General features: G+C 43.0%; 1 protein-coding gene across 6 annotated transcripts in view; it reads left to right on the top strand.

The window, feature by feature from the left end:
• The window catches only part of LOC114027419 (probable small intestine urate exporter), a 44,089-nt gene that overhangs the window by 21,604 nt on the left and 7,880 nt on the right, over window positions 1-14,605 (top strand). For 4 of the 6 annotated variants that reach the window (XR_003567254.1, XM_027841465.1, XM_027841464.1 and 1 more), the window contains exons 1-4: window positions 2,977-3,142; window positions 6,698-6,906; window positions 10,475-10,708; window positions 13,637-13,724. Coding sequence is in view for 5 of the 6 variants with exons in the window: in XM_027841465.1 (XP_027697266.1) it covers window positions 3,061-3,142; window positions 6,698-6,906; window positions 10,475-10,708; window positions 13,637-13,724 (613 nt within the window). In the remaining variant the exon portion in view is untranslated. Of the gene's footprint in view, window positions 1-2,970; window positions 3,143-6,697; window positions 6,907-10,474; window positions 10,709-13,636; window positions 13,725-14,605 lie in introns of those variants that run through there. The other 2 variants (XM_027841466.1, XM_027841468.1) reach the window with 2 other exon arrangements.

Genomic DNA, 14,605 nt, shown 5'->3' with positions numbered 1-14,605 from the left:
CATGTCAGGATCTTGGGGGTTCAGAGTACTGGATCTTTAGGGTCCTCTGTGGAATCTCAGATTTGAACACTATAAACCCCATTAGCCTTGGGGTATCTTCCTAGCTTGGCTGCTCCCATTCGCAGACACTTAAAAGGTCCAGGCTATGGCTTTCTTTCCACCCCTGGGATTATCCTTGTCTAAGCCTTCCCACTAGCTCTTTCTTCATGCCTTAGGATAGAAGCAGGTACCCTTAGAAATGTTTTGGTCTGGAAGGATTTTATCTTGGCTAGGTTAGGGGGGACATCCCCCACTAGCGTAGATCAATCATATTTATTAAACAGGTACTCTGTGAGGTACTGGGGATACAAAGACTGAAATGAGATAGTCCCTACCCTCAAGAAGCTTACATTCTATAGAGGAAAACAACTCATAGAGAAATGTATACAAAATAAATAAAGTAATTTTTGGAGGGGAGAAGGCACCAACAATTGAGGAAGGGCCTCATGTAGGAAATATCATTTGAGTTAAGTTTGAAGGGAACTAGAGAGTCTGAGAGGCTGAGGTGAGGTAGGAACACATTTAAGAACAGAATGTACAAAGACTTGGAGTTTCACATGTAAGAAACATCAAAAAGGCTAATGTGGCTCATCAGGCTGATGAAGCCCCCCAAATAATGGCCCACACTATGGATACTCATCAACTAGTATTATTAAGCATGTGTCAGGCACTGTGCTAAATACTAGGGATACAAAAAAGGTAAAAGACAGTCCCTGCCCTCAAGGAGATCATAATCTAGGAGGGGAGAGTGAAAACAGCTATGTACAACCGAGATATATACAAGATAAATTGGAGATAATCAATAGAGTGCTGGCACCAGCTTCAATGGGGACTAGGAGAGGCTTCCTATAGAAGATGGGACCAGTGGAAACTTGAAATCGACACAGTCAGTGGCTGGACCAATGCTTGGAGCTTCTCTGACTTGGTAAGGGCTGCCGCAGCTTTGGCTTGGCAGCCAGAGCCTTGGAGAGCCCAGGCTCTCCACCACACCCCATGAAGGCATTTGGGCCAGGGCACTATTAGAAGGTCATTCTCTGATGCAAGCCCAGGCCCCCACAACGTCTGTCCTCAAAGGGCCAGCCTTGCAGTCTTGAAGCCTGCTGATTATTCCCCAGTCGTGGCTCCAGTAACTTAGTGTTGAGTTTTCCCCCTGAAGCGGCCAAGCTTGGAAAGGAAGAAGGTTGCTGGAGGCAGGCCAGGCTAGCAACTCGGCAGCAGCAGTTACAGACCCTGATCGGCTATCACGTGACTCTATGTTCACATGACCCTTGCTGACCAGCTCCTGCCAGTCCAGAGTCAGGTGAGGACAAAGGTCCCCAGTCACTTTTCTCTTGGCCCCTAGCCAGGGCTGGACTGTTTATTCTGGAATCTTTGGCCAGATGTTGATGGAGCCAGAGGAGGAGAGAGAAGAGGAGGAAAAGGGGGAGGGGGGCTGCCTCTGGCTGCTCTACTGGCATGCCCAGAACTCAACCCGGGAGCCTGGGAAGGAGCCGATGGGGGCCAAGTGGGGGTAGGGGGGTTGGAGTCCACTTCTAGTGGAAATAAGGGAATGGGGGAGGGAGCAGAGGAAAGAGGAAGGAAGCAGTGCCACATACGGCAAACTCATTCAGTGAGCTCAAGGGATGAGATTGTGGAATGTCGGAGCTGGGAGAGAAGCTTAGAACATAGACTGTTAGAGCTGGGAGGAACCTTAGAACACAGAATGTCAAAGCTGGAAGGGACTTTAGAACATAAAAAGTCAGAAGTTGCAGGAACCTTAGGACAGAATGTCAGAACTGGCAGAACCCATAGAACACAATGTTAGAATAGAAATCCTTGTTGAATTCAACTAAATTAAATTTATTGTAGTTGTTCAGTTGTGTCCAGCTCTTTGTGATCCATTTGGGGTTTTCTTGGCAAAAATACTGGGGTGGTTTGCCATTTCCTTCTCCAGCTCATTTTACAGATGAAGAAACTGAGGCAAACAGGGTTAAGTGACTTGCCCAGGATCACACAGCTAGTAAGTGAGTGTCTGAGGCCAGATTTGAACTAAAATCTTTCTGAATCCCAAGCCCAGCATTCTATCCACTTTGCCATCTAGCGGCCCAAATTGAACACAGAATGCTACAACTCAAATAGACCCCTGATATATAGAATATCAGAGCTAGGAAAGATCTTACTTAGAACAGAAGATGTTAGAGCTGGAAAAATCATGTGGTCTAGCCTTCCAATATTCTTTCACACATAATGTTTGAAGTCTGATCATTCACATAAAAATGGTAATGCTTGGCTCGTACTACAAACTTAATAAACAGTATTCATTCATTCATTCATTCATTCATTCATTCATTCATCACAAAGACCTTGCATGTAATTCATACTGTGAGGATTTTTCTGTGTCTAGAGGAAGCCAGATGGTACAGTGGAGACTAGAGGGCTAAGCAAGGATGGAGTCAGGAAAGCCTGAGTTCACATTCTGTCTTAGACATCAACCAACTCAGTGACCTTGAACAAATCACATCACCTTTTTCAGCTTCAGTTTCCTTATTTTTTTTTTAAACAAGGGGATCGGACTTGATAATCTCTAGTGTCCCTTATGCTTCTTGGAATAGGGGACCTCGAGGGGCTTGAGAACCAACAATAAACAATTGTAGTCTTTTTGTGGAGCACTTTGGGGTGTGTGGGGGGGGAGGGTGTTAAGACATGCCATTTTGGAGAAAAATCTTACAGCAACATGGATGATGGAGTCTACACGGCACCTCTACTGAACATCAGGGAATGGGAAGGTTTCTTGGAGGAGAGGGGTGGGAATATGATTTATTCCAGCTAGGTTTTGGTGTGTGTGTGTGTGTGTGTGTCTGTCTATCTTTGTCTGTGTGTATCTGTGTGGGTGTTTAAACTATCACTGGCTCAACCACATGATTTGGACAGAAACCTTCTTCCTTGCCCCAGCTGTAACCCTGTCTTGTGGATGCCAAGAAGACAGGCTGTCCCCAGAAAGACGAAGAGCCCAAGCGGGCAAGGAGAGGCGTCGAGCTCAGCATGGAGGATGACAGTTTGGCCACCGAGATTCATGAAGAAAGTACCTGTCCTCTCTTGGATGAGCAGTTCCCCAGAGGGAAAGGTAAATTAATAATAATAATAATAACAGTAATGGCAGCTGAGACTGAGATAGTAAGTACTTCAAGGTTTACAAAGCACTTTTGTATCTATTACCTCATTTGAGATAACCCTGGGAAGTAAGTACTATCAGTATCCTCATTTTTTACTAATGAGGAAACTGAATCAGAAGGAGATGAAATGACTAGTCCAGGGACAACAGCTAGCAAGTTTCTGAGTCTTCCTGACTCCACATCCACCATCCTAGCTCCACATAGCCACCATTAAGGTCCTTGCTCTCTCCCCCCAACACTCCTCCCAGGCATCTGTAGCAAAGGAAAATGTGAAGCCCTTTGGACTTTTGGAAGGAAACATGCTAATTGCACCTGTGTAAGAATGCCAGAGCCAGAGGAGACTTTGGAACATCAACTGTCAGTTCTAGAAGGGACTTAATTTTGTGGAGTACTATAGCTGGACAGGACCTTAGAACATAGAATGGTTGGCCGAGGAATGGAAACAACCTGGTTTTAAATCCCCTCTCTGAGGCATACTGGCTATGTGTCCCTGGGCAAGCCATTTCACAGCTCACTGCCCACAAAGCCTTCTACTCAATCAATTGATCAATAAGCCCCTTTTAGGGGCCACCATGTGCCAAGCACTGTACTGGGTACTGGGAATACAAAAACCAAGTGAAACACTTTTAGAGTTTATAAGTCAAAGGTTTGCTTTCTTCACTGGTCATTCCTTTATCAGTGAAATCACAGCCCCTAATCAGAAAATAAACAAAAACATAGAATGTTAGATTGAGGAAGGACTTTAGACTACATAACCCCAGGACATAGAATGTTAGGATAAGAAGGGAACATAGAGCATAAAATGTTTCATCTCAAGGGCCTTAGAAACCCCTTCTTTTTACATAGGAAAAAAAATGCCCAGAGACGGGTTACAGGTTTCACTGCAGGTCACTGCTTATTAATAGATACTGTCTTGTTTGTTGTTACAATCATGACTATTTTATCAACCCATGTAAACTAATGGCCTGTCTATAGCTTCTGTATGCTCTGGGTTTTCTGCATGTGTTCTACTGAACTGAATTCTCAAGGTAGACAGCTCCTAAAAGAAGATTCTGGGAAAGTAACAGCGGAGACAGCTAATAAATAAATTTTAAGGAGAAATGATGCCAGTTTATGAAGGCCAAAGAGAGGAGAAAGTGGAAAGGGTGTAAATTCACCCAGTCCCAATGAGACAGAAAATTCTGCCCAGGCAGGTAACTCCTTAAGCAAGTCCTTGAGCCAGACAAGGCTCTAACTGCTCAAAATTTTGTTTCATTCTGGGGAGCTGATCCCTTCCCTTATGAATAGCCAGGTCTTGGCTAAGGCACGAGTCTGCATGTTCCCCTATCCTCTCAGAAAGGCTTAAAAGTTCCAGAGTGTTCTCAGTCCTGCTGGGCTTCACCTCCCATGATCCTTCAGCACATCCTTCCAGCTGAGAAACATTACATTTCCCTTGCCAATAAAGACACCTGGGAAATAGGGATAAAGGACAGTATGAATACAGAATATTGTCATCAGACACTGTTGCCTGTTAGCAGATCAAAGACCATCCTATGCTCCTGTTACATTTTAAAGCCGCACAGAGCTAAGTTGGATATGGAAGGGAGACACTGGAAACCAGGATGAGGTCCAGGCCAAAGGGAGAGGGCTGAGAGCAGGGGGAGAGATCTGGAAGGATAAAGGAGGTAGGAGGTTACAAGTGCTGGATTGAGTCATGAGCCTTGTGTTCCAGCCCTGTCCCTGGGGCTTACTAGCTGTGAGACCGTGGTCTAGATGTTTTTCCTTTATGGAACTCAGTTTCCTCCTCTGTAAAATATACATAACGAATGATCCCAGCCCTACCTCCTTCACAGGGCTTTTGAGGCTGAAACTTACAAAATATAATGATATAAGAAAAGATATAATGTATTTCAAGCACTTCGAACCCAGTGAACTATAATCATGAGGGGCTATGTACATGTGGGCTGTTATCTAATTATCAAGACTTCTCTAATATTTTGATGGCTATGTGATAATTGTTAATAATTTATTTTTAAGCAGTAGTTCACATTTACTGCAAAATAATTTAAATATAATTCCTACTACCAGTGGTAGTAATAAATATTCATAGGCAAGTCTCTAAGACAATAATTCATGTTGTTTAGTCATTTTTCAGGCATGTCTGACTCCCCATGACCCCTTTTGGGGTTTTCTTTGCAAAGATACTGCAGTGGTTTGCCATTTCCTTCTCCAGCTCATTTTACAGATGAGGAAACTGAGGCACGCAGGGTTAAGTGACTTGCTCAGAATCACCCAGCTAGTAAATGTCTGAGGCTGGATTTGAACTCAGGAAAATGAGTCTTCCTAACTCCAGGCCCAGCTCTCTATGCACTATGGCACCCCTCTTGCTGCCCTGTAACTATAGGTGAGTTATAATGTGCATTACTGGAAGGTTTTTCCATACTGGTAATTCTATATACAGATGAGATCACAGATCTGGACCAAAAAGCTATACTCACTTGCTTCTCTCCTGGGGGGTAATTTTCAGAGCTTTGGCTAGGTCCCCATATTTGTCAGTCAACAAACATTTATCAAGTGTTTACTCTGTGCTAGTTACTGTGCTAAGAATTATGGCAAAAACACTCCCTGCCTTCAAGGAACTCATATGCTAATGACAGAGATGACATGTATTTATATATATAAATATATGTAATACATATACACACACACACATATATATACACACACACATACATACACATATATACACACATGCACACACACATATACACACACAAATACACATGTATACACATGCACGTGCATGTATACATGCATACATGTACACATACACACATACATGCATACACACATACACATAAAATATTTACAAAGTGAAAAGGGCAGCTTGTGGTGCAGTGGATAGAGCACAGGGTCTGGAATAAGGAAGATCTGTGTTCAAATCTGGCCTCTGACATTTACTAGCTGTATGACTCTAGGCAAGTCACTTAACCTCTATTTGCCTCAGTTCCTAATCTGTAAAATGGGGACACGCTAGAGAAGGCAATGGCAAGGCACTTCAGTATCTTTGCCGAGAAAACCCTATGGATGAAGTCTGTGGGGTCACATGGAGTCAGACATAACTGGACAACAAGAAGTAAATAAATATTTACAGAGAGTAAATGGGAAGGAATCTGAGAGAAGGCACTAAGCTTGGGGGAGACAACAGGCTTCCCGTAAAAGGTGCAATTTGAGTTGAGTCTTCTAGGAATCAAGGGAAACCAGGAGGCCAAGGTGAATCATGGGATGCATGCACTCTAGGCATAGGACATAGCCAGTGCAAAGGCACATAGATAGGAAATGGTGAGTCATGTTCCAGGAATTGTAAATAGACGAGGTAGGGCACCTGGATTGTAGCGTGCATGGAGGAGAGCCACATGTAAGAAGACTAAAAGGAGGGAAGGGTCCAGGCTGTGAAGAGGAGAAAGGGCACCTGGGTATCTGGGCTGTCTAGCTGCCCTGACCCCTTTCGTGGTTTTGTCCTCCAGGGCCAGGCCTCTGCTCTGTCCGCTGGGGCCTGGCTCTCATCTTGCACATCTCCTTGTTCGTCACTTACTCCCAGCGAGTGGACCTCAGCATTGCCATCGTTGCCATGGTGAACAGCACAGGCCAGCAGAAGTCCTTCAATGTCTCTGCAGATGTGTGTCCTGGGCAAACTCCGGCTCCCCTCAACACATCCCAGCCCAGAGAAGTCAAGGTAGTAAACTGCTTTGGTTGGGGAGAAGAGAGAGGCCTGGGATGGCCCCACAACGTTATGTTTTTCCCCCAAAACTTTTAGTGCTGTTTTTAGCTTTTATTTTTTAAAAATTATTTTATTTTCCCCATTACCTGTAGAAACAATTTTTAACATTTGTATTTTTAAAATTTTGAGTTCCAAATTTTCTCTTTCCTTCCTTCCCCTCCTCCCTCTTTAAGAAGGCAAGCAATTTGCTATAAATTATACATGTGCATTCATGCAAAACATATTTACATATTAGTCATGTTGCAAAAGAAAACAGACAAAAAAAATAGAGAAAGTTTAAAAAAAAAAGTATGCTTCCATCTGCATTTAGACTCCATCATTTCTTTCTCTGGAAGTGGATAGCATTTTACACTGTAAGTCCTTTGGAATTGTCTTGGATCATTGTATTGCTGAGAAGAGCTAAGTCATTCACAGTACAGCACTATGTCTGTGTACTCAATTTCCCTCCTAGCATACAGATGTTGGAGAGAAGAGCTCTGGGAAGGCGGGGCCTTTCCTTCGCTATCAGTGAAATTGTGCTAGGATTCCTGCATGTAGGTTATACTGTGAACACTTCTGGAATCCTAGAATTTCAGAGAGGGAAGGGACCTCAGAGAGGACCTAGCCTAACCCCTACCTGAGTAATAACCCCCTCCAGAACATCTCCAACAAATGGCCATTAAGGCTTTCCTGGAACACTTCCATTTATGGGGAACTTCCTGAGTTCAAATTTGGCCTCTGACACTTATTAGCAATGTAACTCTAGGCAAGTCAAAATTAACCTCTATTTGCCTCAGTTCCTCATCTGTAAAATGGGGATGCACTAGAGAAGAAGATGACTAGCCACTCTAGTATCTTTGCTAAGAAAACCTTATGAATGACTATGGGGTCACATAGAATCAGATACAACCGAACAGCAACAACCTGGAGTCAGGAAGACTCATCTTCGTGAGTTCAATTATGGCCTCAGACACTTACTAGCTGTGTGACCCTGGGCAAGTCATTTAACCCTGTTTGTCTCAGCTCCCTCATCTGTAAAATGAGCTGGAGAAGAAAATGGCAAATCACTCTAGTATCTTTGCCAAGAAAACCCCAAGTGGGGTCACAACAAATCAGACAAGACTAAAAAAATGACTAAACAACCATCAGTTTCTTAAATGTAGACAGTCAACAAAACAATTAAGCTTTGATATATAATATCTGCTGATTTCCAAGGTTTCACTGGAAATTGAACATTTGGCTTTCATGAAACTGTTTGAGCTGACTCCAGCACACCTCAGTATTCATGGCATAAAAGCTTACCAAGGGCAGGGACCGTGTCATTTTTCTTCTTCGGAACCCTAATGCCCAGCACATTCCTTTCCACATTGCAGGTGCTAAATGAATATTTGTTGGGTTGGGTTGAATTGCTAGAGGTTGCAGGCTGCAGATGGGAATTCCTCACCTGAAGTGTTTTTTTTTTTTGAGCTCAGCCTGAGTTCTGATTTCCTCACACCATCCCACTGGGCTCAAAGGATTTCACGTCAGAGAGAGGGTTTCTAAGGCAGATCACCAAAGGCAGCTCAGTCCAGACCTTCCCAACCGGTCCTCGGACCCTTAAGAAGCACCCAGGGTTTGGTGGTGGTGTAGAATCAGCCCAGTGTGGCATGGGCCTTGGACCTGAAGTCACATGGTTTGGGCTGGAGGGCTGTCTTTGACATTAATTGTATGGCCTTGGACCAAGGGTGGTGGGGACTGGCTAGGGGTTGGTGGCATGGATTGGGAGTTAAGGACGGCAGAGCAGAGTAGAAAAAGAAGGGACTGGACAATGGGGTCTCTAAGCTTTCTTCCAGCTCCAGTCTTACATCAGCTTAGATAGCTGCTGACCCTGAAATGTTCCTGTGATCCCGGAGCTTGTGTTCAAATGCTGACTTGACCACCTTTGATCTCTGTGTCCCTGGGCTACTCAGTGAAGTTCTTTGAGTCTCACGGGACCATAAATGGACATAAAGTGATGTGAAGATGTAGAGCTGGAAGGGACCATAGAAGCCAGTGAGTCGAACTCCCTCATCTAACAGATGAGGAAACTGAGTCTCAAAGAGGTTGAGTGACTTACCCAGAGTCACACAACTAGTAAGAGTCAGAAGTGTCATTTAAACGCAGGTTTTCTGGACTCCAAATCCACCAACCTGCGGACTCCTTGATCCTCTTTCTCAGTTTCCTCCTCTATAAATGAGGAGTCAAAGTAGATGATTTCCCAATTCCCTTGTGGCTCTGAATCCTCTGGGCCTCAGGTTCCTAACTTGTAAAAAGGGGACAATAATACTTAGGTTTGATCATTATAAGAATCAATATAGCAAATGTGAAAAGGGGTTTTGCATGATTGCACATGTATAAGCTGTATCAAATTGTTTGTTGTCTTGGGGGGAGGGAAGAGAGAGAAAGGGAGAGATTTTGAAACTAAAAAAATTATTTTAAATGAACATTAAAAATAGTTTTTACATGTAATTGGAAAAAAATAAAATATTACTCAAGAATCAATATAATAGGTTGAATTTTGGACCTGGAATCAGCAAGATTTGGGTTTGAATTCTACTGCAGACAGTTGTTAACTGTGACTTATTAACTTATTAACTCCCTGAGCAAACTGCTTAACCCCTCTGAGCCCCAGTTTCCTCAGCTGTGAAATAGGGATAATAATAGTGCTTGCCTATTATTGTTATGTTGTTATGAGAACCAAGTGAGATAACACAAAGTACTTTGAAAACCTAAAAGTACTATATAAATGCCAGCTATGGTTATTATTATTAATAATAATAATATAAAAACAGACATAGTTTTGGTAAACCACAAATTGTCATAGAAATGCCAAGTATCATTATCTCTGTTCTATTCTATTATACATTGATTACACAACTTATTATACTATATTATGCTATAGTAGGCACTTAATATTTATTGATTATATTATGTTGATTGATTTTACTATATTATGCATGATTATATGCCATGCTGCCTTATACATCTATTATATTTATGTTATACATTGATGATACTATATTATTAGACTATATTATATATTACTTATGCAATATTTATGTTGTTCAGTTGTTTCAGTCATGTCTGACTCTCCATGACCCCATTGTGGGGTTTTCTTGGCAAAGATACTGGAACGATTTGCCATTTCCTTCTCCAGCTCATTTGACAGATGAGGAAACTGAGGCAATCAGGGTGAAGTGACTTGCCCAGGGTCACACAGCTAGTAAGTGTCTGAGGCCGGATTTGAACTCATGAAGATGAGTCTTCCTGATTCCAAGCCCAGTGCTCTATCCACTATGGTGCCACCTAGCTGCCCCTTATACAATATTATACTGTATTATACACTTATTGTACTATATTATTATGATACTATCTTATGAATTGATTATGTAATACTAGTATGCTGTATTGTACATTTATTATTATGTACTATTATTATATAGTATTATCACATCATGTCATATTATATTATATCGTGCATCTCCTCTGCTCCCCTAGTCATTTGACAGGTCTCCCACTCTTCCAGGCCCCTGTCTATGACTGGACCCCTGAAACTTGTGGCCTCCTCTTGAGTTCGTTTTCCTATGGCTACCTGGTCACCCAGGTCCCTGGGGGCTACCTCACGGGCATTGTGGGCTGGAAGCCTGTGCTGGGCATTGGGCTGCTCCTCTCCTCTGTCCTCGGCCTTCTCCTACCCTCAGCTGCCGAGCTTGGTGTGATTTATCTTGCCCTCGTCCAGGCTTTTAGAGGCCTCTCTCAGGTAAGTACCACGTTGGTTTCATCATACGTAGAAAGAATCCAGGGCTGGAAGTCAAGAGAATGACTTCGTCTCAAATCCTGTCTCTTCAACCTATTGCCTGTGTGACCTTGGATTTTTCCACTCAGGAATCCAATTTCTTCATGTGTAAAATGTCAAAATAGCTAGCATTTCTACATGCATTAAAATCTACAAAGAGCTTTATAAATGTCATCTCATTTTATTCTCACAACAACCCTGTGAAGTAGATACCATGATTATCCTCATTGTACAGATGGGGAAACCAAGGTTGAGGGAGGTTAAGTGACTTGCCCAGGGTTGCACAGCTCGTAAGTGTCTGAGGTGGGGTTAGAATTTGGATCTTCCTGACTTGAAGTACAGTTTTCTATCCACTAAGTCATCTAGTTTCAAAGAGTTTTTATGAGGAAAGTGTTTTGTTACCTTAAAGCCCAATACGAATGTTAACTGTTAGTAGTAGGAGCTTAGCAACAAAGCTCTCATGCTGAAAGGCATCTTGGAGGCCAGCTGGGCCAACTTCCTCGTTTTTCAAATGAGGAAATTGAGGCCTAGGGAAGTTAAGTGACTTCTCCAAGATCATACAAATAGTACCAGGGGTGGGATTTGAATTCTTCCAATTCTTCCAGGTCTTCCAATTCTAGAACCATTGCTTTTTTCCAGTATTCCATAGCAATAACAGTAGGTCATATTTGCTCATAGATATCTTCTGTTGTTGTTTTCACTGTCTCCTGCTTGGACTTATTCAGTATATGAGCACGTCCTATTCATGGCTCTTTGCAACTTCAGTGTCCCACAGCACCATTTCTACTTTGTCCATCCACACATGGGAGCAAGGAGTGCTGAAGTGGTAGATCTACTATCTACCAGACAGGCCACCCTAGAAACACTGGCCAAGCACATCCATTTCACGTCTATTGGCTGCCTTCCTTCCGCTTACCTCTATTTGGCTTCTCATTACTGTCTGCTTTAGCTGGGTCTCCCACTGAACCATCTTCATGTGGGCTTATTATCATTACATCTCTGGGCCTCAGTTTCCCCATCTGCCAAGTGAAGGGTTTGGACTAGACATTGGCTAGAATTGACATTCTAGTACTGATATTATATTATGATGCTAGTTAGATAAGCTAGCTATGTATGATAATACAGTCATAAGAAGAAACCTGCAGGAAATTTGTCGGGAAATTGAAGAAAGGCAGTGCTTAAGATTATGGAGATGGGAAGGGAGAAGAGGATATGATGTGATCAAAATAAATTCTATATTCCAGAAGGAATCTGGAGCAGATGTGACACAGTAATGATACCAGTGGTAATGATAATGATAAACGTGGCGGATAATTCCTTTCCAGCATTTCTCCCTGGAATGTTAATAGGATGAAATGTGAAAATGTGCTTAAAAGTGCTTTGGGGGCAGCTAGGTGGCACAATAGATAGAGCACCGACCCTGGAGTCAGGAGGATCTGAGTTCAAATCCAGCCTCAGACACATAACACTTAATAGTTGTGCGACTCTGGGCAAGTCACTTAACCCCGATTGCCTCACCAAAAAAAAAAAAGTGCTTTGTAACCATTAAGAGAGAATTGAGTATTAAAAACAACAACAACTAATATGTTTACAGTATTATTTTGAATGCTTCAAAACCTTATGATATATATTATATGGCACAATACATATATTATTTCATTGATCCTCACAATAACCAAGAGAAGTAGATGCCATTATTATCCTTCTTTTACAGGTGAGGAAATTAAGGCACACAGTGGCTAAATGACTTACCCAAGGTAATAGAACTACTGTAATAATAGTAGTAGTAGCAGTAGTAATAATAACTCGCACTTATATATGCTTTAAGGTTTGCAACGCACTTTATATGTGGTATCTCATTCAATCCTTACAACAACTCTGGGACATAGGTGATATGATTATTATCATTTTACAAATGAAGAAACTGAGGCAGATAGAGGTTAAATGATTCATGCAGGGTCACATGACTTGTAAGTGTCTGAGGCAGGACTTGAACTCAGGTCTTTCTGATTCCCAGTCCAGTCGTTCACGTACTATGTCATTTAATAATATTATTCTTACTACTCCACAGGGGTCTAAAGGATTAAATAGAATATTGAACATGGAAGAAGCCTTGTCTCTTCTTATTGCTCTTATTGGGAGTCAAATAGATTCTTGATGTTGGGTTTTTTTCATTTTATTTACCTGCCTCCCTTGTTCTCCATCTGATAGGGTGCTTGGGTACTTGTACTGGGACCCCAATTCCAAGACCATACTTCTCTTTTTCTCTCTTCCTCCATGATTGGAAGTGGAGGAGACCAAGTAGGGATGGTCAAAGATGGAAATGTACATTGTGTGGTGGGGGGAGCTCTGGACTGAGGGCTGGGAGACCGAGATTTTAGTCCCTTTAGGCAGGGCCTTTCCCCCTTTGAGATTCAGTTTCCTCATTTGTACAATGAAGGGGTTCGACTAGACTCTCTCTAAGGTTTCTTTGGGTCTTAATGTTCTACGTTCTAAGGTCCCTTTCAGCTCTAACATATTATAATTGAACATTGTCAGTTCTAAGGTCTCTTCTAGCTCTGACATTCTCTGTTTGTTAGCTTCTTTCTAACTTGAACTTCACTCTTTTAAACAAGCTTTGAGAAATAAAACATAGCATGACAGTGGGGGGAAGATGTTTTTCCTTCTTTGGATTTCTCTGAGAGGATAAGTTGCAGACAAAGCACAAACCTGCCATCAGGAAATGTAGTTTCCTCACCCAGGAATCCTGTATAACCACGACACCACAGGGCCCATCCCCGTCCTTGTCGCTTTCCTCCCCCAGGCCTTCCCACCTTCCAAGTGCAGAAAATGCAGAAGTGAATTGTCACCTTTACAGTGGGAATAACCAGGTTGCTTTGCCCTCTGTGACAGGAGGTGATATTCCCAGCGGTTTACACTCTCTGGACAAAGTGGGCCCCACCTCAGGAACTCACCTGCCTCATGAATGTTGCAGATGCTGGTAAGAAAGGGTTCCTTCTTGGTTGCTTCTCACAAATCTGCCTCCTGTAGCCCAATCCCTTGACCTGCCACTCCTGGTGGGCCTCCCTCACTGACTCCACGTTCCCAGGGATGGGTTTTCAAGACCAGTGCAGCTCCCACACCTCAGAAGGCATAAAGGCTGCTCCTCCATAAGACCATGACCTAGGAAAAGCTTATCTTCAGAACCACCACCGCTGGTACGAGGGCCTCCTTCCCAAGGGCTCCGAAGTCTGTGTTTCAGCTGAGATGGGCACTAGTGAGACTTGGCCTTGGTCATGTTCCTTCCCATCTCTAGACCTCCATTTTCTCAACTGTAAAATAAGAGAGTTGGACTATGTGCTCTCTGACCTCCTGGACAGTTATGGACTTATTATGTTCTAAGGTCCCTCCCAGCTTCGTTCTGACATTTGATGTCCTAGAACACAGGAGACTCTCCAGTACTAATTCATTTTAAAAGTCCTTCAAACTCTGTTATATATTTTTAGGGTCCCTCCCAGCTCTGACATTCTATGTTCTAAGGTCCCTCCCAGCTCTGACATTCTGAGTTCTAAGGGCCCTCCCAGCTCTGACATTCTATGTTCTAAGGTCCCTCCCAGCTCTGACATTCTGTGTTCTAAGGGCCCTCCCAGCTCTGACATTCTATGTTCTAAGGTCCCTCCCAGCTCTGACATTCTATGTTCTAAGGTCCCTCCCAGCTCTGACATTCTGAGTTCTAAGTGCCCTCCCAGCTCTGACATTCTGAGTTCTAAGTGCCCTCCCAGCTCTGACATTCTATGTTCTAAGGTCCTCCCAGCTCTGACATTGTGTTCTAAGAGCCCTCCCAGCTCTGACATTCTGAGTTCTAAGGGCCCTCCCAGCTCT

The sequence above is a fragment of the Vombatus ursinus genome, unplaced genomic scaffold (genome assembly GCF_900497805.2).
Source record: "Vombatus ursinus unplaced genomic scaffold, bare-nosed wombat genome assembly UNPS02014859.1, whole genome shotgun sequence".
Taxonomy (NCBI): domain Eukaryota; kingdom Metazoa; phylum Chordata; class Mammalia; order Diprotodontia; family Vombatidae; genus Vombatus; species Vombatus ursinus.
The sequence above is the reverse complement of the archived record's forward strand: the minus strand, read 5'-3'. Positions and strand labels throughout refer to the sequence as shown.